This window comes from Neophocaena asiaeorientalis, unplaced genomic scaffold (genome assembly GCF_003031525.2).
Source record: "Neophocaena asiaeorientalis asiaeorientalis breed wild unplaced genomic scaffold, Neophocaena_asiaeorientalis_V1.1 scaffold54, whole genome shotgun sequence".
NCBI lineage: Eukaryota > Metazoa > Chordata > Mammalia > Artiodactyla > Phocoenidae > Neophocaena > Neophocaena asiaeorientalis.
This window is the reverse complement of record NW_020174938.1, coordinates 1,333,297-1,343,152: the sequence shown is the minus strand read 5'-3', so window position 1 is coordinate 1,343,152 and position 9,856 is coordinate 1,333,297. Positions and strand designations below refer to the sequence as shown.

At 40.0% G+C, this 9,856-nt stretch overlaps 1 protein-coding gene across 2 annotated transcripts in view; it reads right to left on the bottom strand.

The window, feature by feature from the left end:
- The window catches only part of PTPN9 (protein tyrosine phosphatase non-receptor type 9), a 78,210-nt gene that overhangs the window by 11,811 nt on the left and 56,543 nt on the right, over positions 1–9,856 (bottom strand). For both annotated transcript variants that reach the window (XM_024761784.1, XM_024761785.1), the window contains 3 exons: positions 9,446–9,556; positions 7,314–7,642; positions 2,814–2,907 (listed from right to left, as the gene is read on the bottom strand). In XM_024761784.1, coding sequence (XP_024617552.1) covers positions 2,814–2,907; positions 7,314–7,642; positions 9,446–9,556 — 534 coding nt within the window. The remainder of the gene's footprint in view (positions 1–2,813; positions 2,908–7,313; positions 7,643–9,445; positions 9,557–9,856) is intronic.

The window sequence follows — 9,856 nt, the reverse complement described above, 5'->3', positions numbered from 1 at the left end:
GCCCGGCCAAAAAAAAAAAAAAAAAAACATCTCCATCTCATGGTCAAACCCATGCTATTTGGATATATGTCCATTAGATAGTCAGTCTACCAACTTATCCTCTCACTAATTATTTATTCAAGAGTTTCCTGCTCTGTTCTTCTCCCACAGCAACTGGTATTGACCTCATACTACTAGTGTTCTACCCTGACTTGGACACCTTCACTGAGCTAATGGATCATCTGCAGCAGACCCAGAAAGCTAAAAGTCTCACTCACCCCAACCAGGCTTCTCAATCCAGGGCCCACCCATAGTCAGCCAAAGCCCATCCTCTGTTCAGCCTGGCACATTCAAATGGTATACACTGCAGGACCCAGGTGAGAAGGCATAGAAAAGTACAAAGGATTTACCTGGTACATGCCAATCAACATATTATATAAGTAATATATGAGCTGTTACTCTTGGAGCTACCTTCATGCTTTGAAAAGAAATGCCACCTATTTAAAGGAGACATTTCTTTATAACTAAGGATACCAGCTCTTAGCATCCTTGTCTCTGAGAGCACTGGGAATTAACATCAGCAATTTCAGAAGAATCATTACATATTAAAAACTGAAAATGACCTCAGAGATAAAGTATAGACTTAGGGGCAAACTGAAATAGTAGGAAGAAACACAGCATGCACATTATGTTATAGGCCAGGTTCAACTGAAACTGGACTAACGGCTTTGTAATTCCAGGTGAAATCTGTTGAATAATTCACTAATAAACCTGAATCCTCCACTTATTGTGGAAATAAAGGCTATACCAATATTTGTAGTAATGAGACGGACTATAACTCAAGCAACGAACTTCAGATTAATTACAGAATGACTAGAATAGTCTCCTGGTACATTGGGATTCACTCATTCATTCACAAATAATTTACTGAATGTCTGATACATGCCAGGCACTGTCCTAGGTCTTGAAGACAGAGTAGTCAACAAGACAGACATTCAGGTTATCTCTGACTCCAGAGCCCCAACTCAACTAAGATGATCTTAATAATACTGGTGAATTTGCCTTCAGTCAGCCAGACTCTTAGCTAATGCCACTGCAGGTAAACCCTCTCTAAGGATCCTAGACAGGATTATGAATTCAGTTTATGTGCTTGAAACACTAGGGTCAAAAGAGATTAAAACCATGATCCCAGGGTACTAACTCATGTACCATACATATCCAAATATAAGGCAATGATGTTCCTAAGAATTATCCTCCAGAAAAAAGGGGGGATATAACAAGTCCCTATACTGTGTCATGTTAAGGGGCACTATTTAAACTCCTTTTAAATAGTGAACAGCAACCTCAATCAATGCTGTTTTTTGATGTGTACAGAGGTCACCAGACAGAACTGTTGTATCGGAAGGAAAAAGAAGAAATGTAACACCTATTTAATTGTTGACCTCAAAATTCTTAAGTGTTGGATGCTGCTGTAAACAAGTTATAATAAAGAGGACTTTAAAAAGGAATAAGTAAATGATAATGCTACAGAGGATGCATGAGATACAGGATGAATGAAAAGAAAAAAATGTGCTAATGTTATGCTAATAGACTTTTCTAACTTAGAATAAACTTTCCAGTGACAATACCAGGCACTTAAAAAAGGAAATAAAAATGATGTGTTCTGGAAAACTGTTCGATTGACTCAAAAAGTAGCTCAAATGAAGACAAAGAAACTGATACTAAAGGTGTATGTGAAAAGTTTGAATAACTTTTCACTAAATATCTCTACTAAGTACATGGGATTTTTAATATGCACAGATATGATCAAATTAATACATTAAATAATAGAGGCACCTGACCAATTTATCTCTATCCCTATATATTTATGTATACACTAGTTGTCCAAAATTTTTGTCAGATCTTCTAGATGGAAAAATCAGAGGTCACTTTTTTTTTTAAGAGTTGGATTTCTTTCTTTCTTTCTTTCTTTTTTAATATTTATTTATTTGGTTGCCCTGGGTCTTAGTTGCAGCATGCAGGATCTAGTTCCCCGACCAGGGATCAAACCCAGGCCCCCTGCATTGGGAGCGTGGAGTCTTAATCACTGGACCACCAGGGAAGTCCTAGAGGTCACTTATAACGAGAGTCACCTGGTATTGACGCATATACACTCACCAGTATGGTGGATGACATGACTATGACTTTATTAGGAGTAAAAGGCGAAATAATTGAACATTTATCAAGCACCTACAGTAATATACCAAACTTTGTGCTATCAGCATGTACATAAAATATTTCATTTAATTTCTACTTAGTACTGTGAGATGGGCACATAGGGACTTGTGTATGTTAATAACTAGTATGTAGTCTAAAACTAAAACCTTGAGGCTGCTCTGGTGGCACGGTGGTTAAGAATCCGCCTGCCAATGCAGGGGACATGGGTTCCAGCCCTGGTCCAGGAAGATCCCACATGCCGCAGAGCAACTAAGCCCGCGAGCCACAACTACTGAGCCCTCATGCCACAACTACTGAAGCCCGCGCACCTAGAGCCCCTGCTCTGCAAGAAGATAAGCCACCGCAATGAGAAGCCCATACACCGCAACAGAGCAGCCCCTGCTCGCCGCAACTAGAGAAAGCCCATGCGCGACAACGAAGACCTAACGTAGCCAAAAATAAATAAATTAATTTAAAAAAAAATATATATATATATATAGTTTAAAAAAATAAAACTCAAACCTTCTCTCTCTGGCTTAGAGTCCATGTTCTTTCTACTACAGTATTAGTAAGCTTCACTTTGGAAGAGGCTTAAATTTCCCTCAGTGCTCCTAAAAGGATGGCATTTATCTTTCTACCTGAGCGTGGCCGCTTCGTTTTGTCAGCTTCACTCTAGTTTGGTCCAGGCAGGGTACATCCCCATAGCGGTTCTTCTCTAGGTTTCCTGGAGACCTGAAGGAAATGAAACAAACTAAAATAAAGAAAAAAAAAAAACAGCTACAAGAGTTGAAAATGGATGACAATGCAAGTGGAACTGAGCGCAAGTCAGGAGATTGTTGTCATTCATTACTTTTTTTTTTTTGGTACTATTTGGTTTCGAAAAAATCATTTGCATACATATTGATTAAAAGCAAAAAAAAACTTATAACGACCACACATATAAAGTAATACCCTATATTGTTCATAGGTATGAATGTATATGTAACAGTATAAACAAAATGATCTGGTAGGAAACATACCACATTCATACTAGTAACTGCTTCTGGGGAATGAGGAGAACTGATGGTGAGGATTAGAAGGATTTCAACTTTACAATTAATTCTTTTATACAATAAAAGAGATGAAGCAAATCCAACAAAATGCTAAAAACTGTCAGTACTAATGCGGTGATAGGAAATAGTTGTTTGTCACATTATGCTCTGTTCTTTCTCATATTTAAAAAAAAAAATTCCCAGACTTCCCTGGTGGCACCAGGGTTAGGAATCCACCTGCCGGGCTTTCCTGGTGCCGCAGTGGTTGAGAGTCCACCTGCCAATGCAGGGGACACGAGTTCGTGCCCTGGTCTGGGAAGATCCCACATGCCGCGGAGCGGCTGGGCCCGTGAGCCATGGCCGCTGAGCTTGCACGTCCGGAGCCTGTGCTCCGCAACAGGAGAGGCCACAACAGTGAGAGGCCGGCGTACCGTAAAAAAAAAAAAAGAATCCACCTGCCAATGCAGGGGACACGGGTTCGAGCTCTGGTCCAGGAAGATCCCACATACCACGGAGCAACTAAGCCTGCGCACCACAACTACTGAGCCTGCACTCTAGAGCCCACAAGCCACAACAACTGAGCCCGCATGCCACAACTACTGAAGCCCACACACCCAGAGCCCATGCTCTACAACAAGAGAAGCCACCACAATGAGAAGCCTGCGCTCCACAACGAAGAATAGCCCCCCGCTCGCCACAACTAGAGAAAGCCTGCGTGCCGCAATGAAGACCCAACGCGGCCAAAAATAAATAAATAAATTTATTAAACACAGTTTGAGTACTCTGTGGATTAAAAAAAAAAAAAAAAAAAAATCCTTCTTCCCACACAAATAAGCCCAGCTGATATTTTACAAAGTTCCAAGAACAATTCAATAAAAGGAATACTCTTTTCGACCAACAGTGCTGGAGTAATTAGATACCTATAGGGAAAAAAATCTGAACATCAACCTAAACCTTACACCTTACACAAAAGTTCATTCAAAATGGATCACAGACTTAAATTAAATGTAAAACATAAACCTATAAAAATTTTAGGAAAAAAAACGTAGAAAAATCTTTGGATTCTAGGGCTAGGCAATGTGTTCTTAGACTTGACACCAAGAGCATGATCCGTACACGGAATAACTGTTAAAGGAACTTCATCAAAATAAACTTCTGCTTCACAAGAGACCCAGAAAAGGATGAGAAAAAAGCTACAGACTGGAAGAAAATATTCACAAACCATGTATCCAACAAAGAACCAGTACCTAGAATATAAAGAACTCTCAAATCCCAACAGTTTAAAAAAAAATCCAAATAGAAAATGGGCATAAGACATTTTACAAAGAGAATATACAGACGGCAAAGAAGCACATGAAAAGATGCTCAATATCATTAGATAGTAGGAAAATGTAAATTAAAACCACAATTTTAATTTAGGGATCTCATCACACACTTATCAGAACAGCTAAAATAAAAAATAGTGACAACACTGAACGCTGGTGAGGATGCAAAGAAAATGGATCATTCATATATCGCTGGGAGGAATGCAGAAGGGTACAGCCACTCTGGAAAAGAGCTGGGCAGTTTTTCATAAAACTAAACACATAGTTACCATATGACCTATCAATCCCACTCTTGGACATTTATCCCAGAGAAATAGAAACCTATTTTCACACAAAACTTCGACACAAATGTTCAGAGCAGCTTTAATTGTAATAGAAACTGGAAACAACCCAGATGTCCTTCAACAGGTAAATGGTTAATTGGTTAACAGTTTGTACTGTGGTTCATCCATACCATGGAATATTACTCAGCAATAAAAAGGAACAAACTTGATACAAATAACAACTTGGGTGAATCTCCCGAGAATTCTACTGAGCAAAAAAAGGCAATCCCAAAAGTTTACACATAGCATGATTCCATTTATATAATAACATTCTTAAAATGATAAAATTATAGTAATGGAGAATTGATTAGTGGTTGCAGGGGTTGGGGATGGGGAGGGGTGGAATGGAGGTATGTGGTTATGGAATTCTGTATCTTGACTGCAGTTATGTATACACAAACTTACCTGTGTGATAAAAATTGTAAAGAACTAAATACATACACACACACTGAAACTGGGGAAATCTGAATAAGATTGGTGGATTGTATCAATATCCTGGTTGTGATACTATATTAAACTTCTGGGAGATGTTACCATGGGATAGCTGTGGAAAGGGTACACATGATCTCTATTATTTCTTACAAATGCATGTGAATCTACAATCATCTCATAATAAAGTTATAATTTAAAGTTAAAATTTTTTAAATCCTTTGAAAGGATGGTATAGGGGAGGAAAAAAAAGGGAAAGAAAGTCTCTGGGTCCACGGGCATCCTGGACAGCAGTGAATATTCTATCTACTTCTTAATCTAGAATTCCATGGGAAACAGTTTGTTCTGTGTAAGTAGTTCTACTGGAACTTGGTGTAAGACAGGGGCCTGAAGATGTTGAGGATTCTGGTTTCTAGTTCCTGAAGTGGGACGTTTTCATTGATTCAGTAAATAAAGAGGCAAGATTGGGAAGTCCTTCCATAGGACTAGGACATATTCTCTGATTATAACACGACAGCTGGCTTGGGTGATGCAAGGAGCACAATCCAAACCCACTTTTTTAATGTGGGGAAGGGGAACCATTGTAGAAATGACACCTCAAGGACCCCTCAGTAGAAGCACCCAGAGCAGGGTCAGAAATACCCAGGACAAGTGTGCATCCTCTGCACTGGCTGGGAAAAAGACTGGATACATACAGGGGTCTTGAGCCGGTAGGGATGAAACAGAGCTGTGTGGGAGAGAATACTCTCCCCACATGATATATACTCTGCTTTCTCTCTCTCTTTTTTATTTCTTATTTTCCTTTGCATTCTTGTTCTGCTTATTGATTTTTTCTCAATTGCTTCTTCTCTCTTACTTCCCTTATCTGTTTCCTAACTCATTATTTTCCCTCTTTTTTTTTTTCCTTTTCCCTCTTTCCTCACTCCCTGCCTACCTTCTTTACAGCACACTGACTAAGCTGGACAGGAATTACAAGAGGAAAGAGGTACTCACAGAATCACGGATTCCTAAAACATTTAAGCTACAAAAGAGTAAGTAGATATCAGTGAGTCTAATATCAAATACTACACACAGGAAAACTGAGGTGCAAAGAAGAGAAATAACTTGGGTAAGTTACAGAGAGTATTTCTGGCTAAGCTGGAACTTGAGCCTGGGACCCACTGGGGAGAGCTTCCTTAATTTTCTTTTTTTTTTTTTGATGTGGACCATTTTTAAAGTCTTTATTGAATTTGGTACAATATTGCTTCTGTTTTACGTTTGGATTTTTGGCTGCGAGGCATATAGGATCTTAGCTCCCTGACCAGGGAATGAACCTGCACCCCCTGCATTGGAAGGCAAAGTCCTAACCACTGGACCGCCAGGGAAGTCCCTGAGCTTCCTTAATTTTCAACAAACAGTCTCAATACTTGGAGAAAAAGAAGCTTTTGCAACAGCCAATGAAAACATGGTAAGATAAATGACAGCAGCAGTAAGAGAAATGATCCATGCTCTATTGCCAACAATAGTTATCAAGTGGTTATAAACCAGTTACAGAATTCAGGTAGAAGGAAAATCCCACAAGGCTGAATTCCTAAGAGGCAACTCTCTTCTCTTACTGACTGTGGATTATCTTAAATGGACCAGTACCCCTCCTCAGAAAGTAATGTAATACTATAAACGCTGTAGGGAGAAACTGCCCAAATGAAAGGACCAGAGATCAAATCGACAGCCTACATTTTGAGCCTACATTTTTGTTTTTTTCCTAAAAACACTTGCATATCAGGGAAATATCAAAAAATGTATCCATTAGTACACAGTTCCTCCACTGGGACCAAAGACCTTCAGAAATTTCACAGCATACACTGTTGGAAACAAGCACCAAGAGGTGCCTCTTTCTGGATGAGAGAAACTATCATCTAAGTGAGAGTGAGGCTCTTAACACAAGGAAAAGCCTCTGTTAAGGAAGTGAGGTGTGGAAGGAGGGGTAGGGGTACCAATGTGTGCCACAGCATCCTGGAAAGTGATCGCTGGCCCAAACCTTTCCTACTTACATGGAACAGTGGAAAGTGCCAACAGGGTTCTCACGACGGATGTCTTCATACTCCTCATATATCCCCCGCTTTTGCCTGGTGCTAACATAGTCCATCAACTCTTGGATGGTCATGGCATGGGGACCTGGGACATGCACTGAGTCCCAGTCTAAGGTCGGAGGGAGGGAGAACAGGATGATCTCATCGAAGGGATCTGGGTGGCCGTTCATCTGGGATAGAAACTGGAAATTCCAAGTGGCGAGGTCAATTTTAACGTACCCACCCAGGTTTTCTGGAAGGCACTCCTTGGGCAGGTGCTGGGTGACTTCAGATGTCTTTAATATCTGAATCTGGAAAGCCAGAAAGAACCACGTGAGTATGTGGGGAGGGAGGGGAACAAACAGATAAAGAACAAAAGTGCTTTGGAGAATGATATGAGATTTGCTTGAAATACCTGGTAAACTTAGAAAAGGAGTAGACTGAATTTCATCTGCTTGGGAATGAAGTCCTACGAATTTCCCAGAAAAGGTTTGACTTCCCACAACGTATAGCAAATTCATTCCTGGAATTAGGGGCCCTGTTATAAACCTTATATAAACGTAGGTATAGTGAACCAAGGCTTTATACTATTTACAAGGCTTTCCAGTACCATCTCATGTGGGTATTCGCCTTTTTGACTACTAAGAATGCATGGGAAGTGGTTATTTTTGTCAACCCCATACTAAGGCAATCAATTCTAAGCCTGTTGGCTTGTGTTTTACTCACAGCTTGGTATGGACATCCTCAAAGATCGGTTTCTGTGAAAGCAAGACAAGACCAGCCTCCCAGAGGCTGGGTAGCCCAGGAAAAATGCTAGAGAAGTAATTGTAATACTTAATTCCTCTCTCTGCTTGGACACAGCCATACTGGACCAAATTAGCCTAGCTGGTTCTTTTTGGAATCTGTGTGGAATGGGAATGTTTGCCTTGCTTGCTGTTGCCTCTTCCTGGAATGCCCTCTTTTCCTCTTTGGCCTCTTCAAGGACGAGCTTATAGCTCAAGCTCTTCTGTGAAGCCCTCCCTGACAGTCTGAGATAACATTCTCCTCTATGTTTCTCAGAGCCACAGTTCTCTGAACATGTCTGTGTCCCCTTTCAGGACCATAAGCTCCTCAGGAATAAGGGCTATCTTACTCAACTTTTAATTCCCAGGGCCCAGAGCCTGGACTGTAAAGGTGCTCAATATATTCTGAGTTCATACATGCATGTATATACTTGCATATAATTCAAGTGTCAAGAACTTGCCTAAGGAGTCCTCTCAAAGAGTTATCTTAGGAAAGACATCTCCTACTCTGGGGTCACTAGGCCACTAAGTAGCTTCCGCAGAATCAAACATCTTTAGTTTCCCCTCTCCAACCCAAGTCGCCTCAGCTACAAAGATCTGTATTGTTATTATTCATATAATCTCATACTAAAAAAAAAACCCTCTGATAATATTTTACAACATTATTATCTTATTCTATTATACCAATGTTTCATATACCCTTTCTTTCAAGGGTGAGAAATGAATGAGTAAATGACTGAAACCACAATCTTTCCATCCTGGAATGTTCAGTGGATGATAATAGAATCAAGATAATTTTAGACAACGCTTTTGAAGTTGGGAAGCAACAAGCTGTTTTAAGAGAAAATGCCAGGAATAAAGTAAAAGAGAGATTGAGAGTCTCCTCCACCACCGTGGTGGTCAAGGGAACTGAATATTTCCAGTTGAACAAATTCAAACACCAGTTCAACTGATGTAATTATATTAGAAGTTGTTAAATATTAAAAGCCTGTAGAGCCACAGGACTAAATTTTGGAAGTAGTAGCTATCTCTAAGTCACTCACGGGACACATTCCTTCGATACTATCCGCATGCAAGGTGCTACATACAGGGGAAGTGCCCAAACTATGACCAGGTCCTAACTCCAAGGAACTTGTACAGTAAGAAAGGCAGCCTGTGCTGGGCTGAGTAAAGAATAAAGCAGAGAATATAAGTGAACACACTAACAGAAGCAGAAAGAGAAACAAGCCAGGAAGGTTTTTTGAAGGTAGAAAATTAATTGGCAGGTTTCAGCAGTAGAGATGGAAATGTATCTATCCCACCTCCAAATAAAATTAAGTTAGCTTCCTTTACCCTCTCCCGGACTTTGTCCTTCAGAAGGAGGCTGATGATGGAATAGGGCACTCGGAACCATATGGGTGCTCCCACAATCAGCACTTTCTTCAAACGAGCTGGAAAAGCTCCCTGTGGAGAACAATACAAGGATTTAAAAATACCAGTTAGGGCACTGCAACGGTGCCTAATGGGACCTTTGACTGTTCAAGTACAAAGTTTAGGTTTTTTGCTCTTCTCACCATTCTTACCCAGCAGGGGGAGTCTATAGCTTAATTCAGGTTTCACTTAGTAGCTAGAGAAAAAGTGGTTAAAAAGAAAGAAATGGAAGCAACTTAAATGCCCATCAACAGAGGAATGGATAAAGAAGATGTGGTACGTGTATATATATATATATATATATATATATATATATATATATATAATAAAATA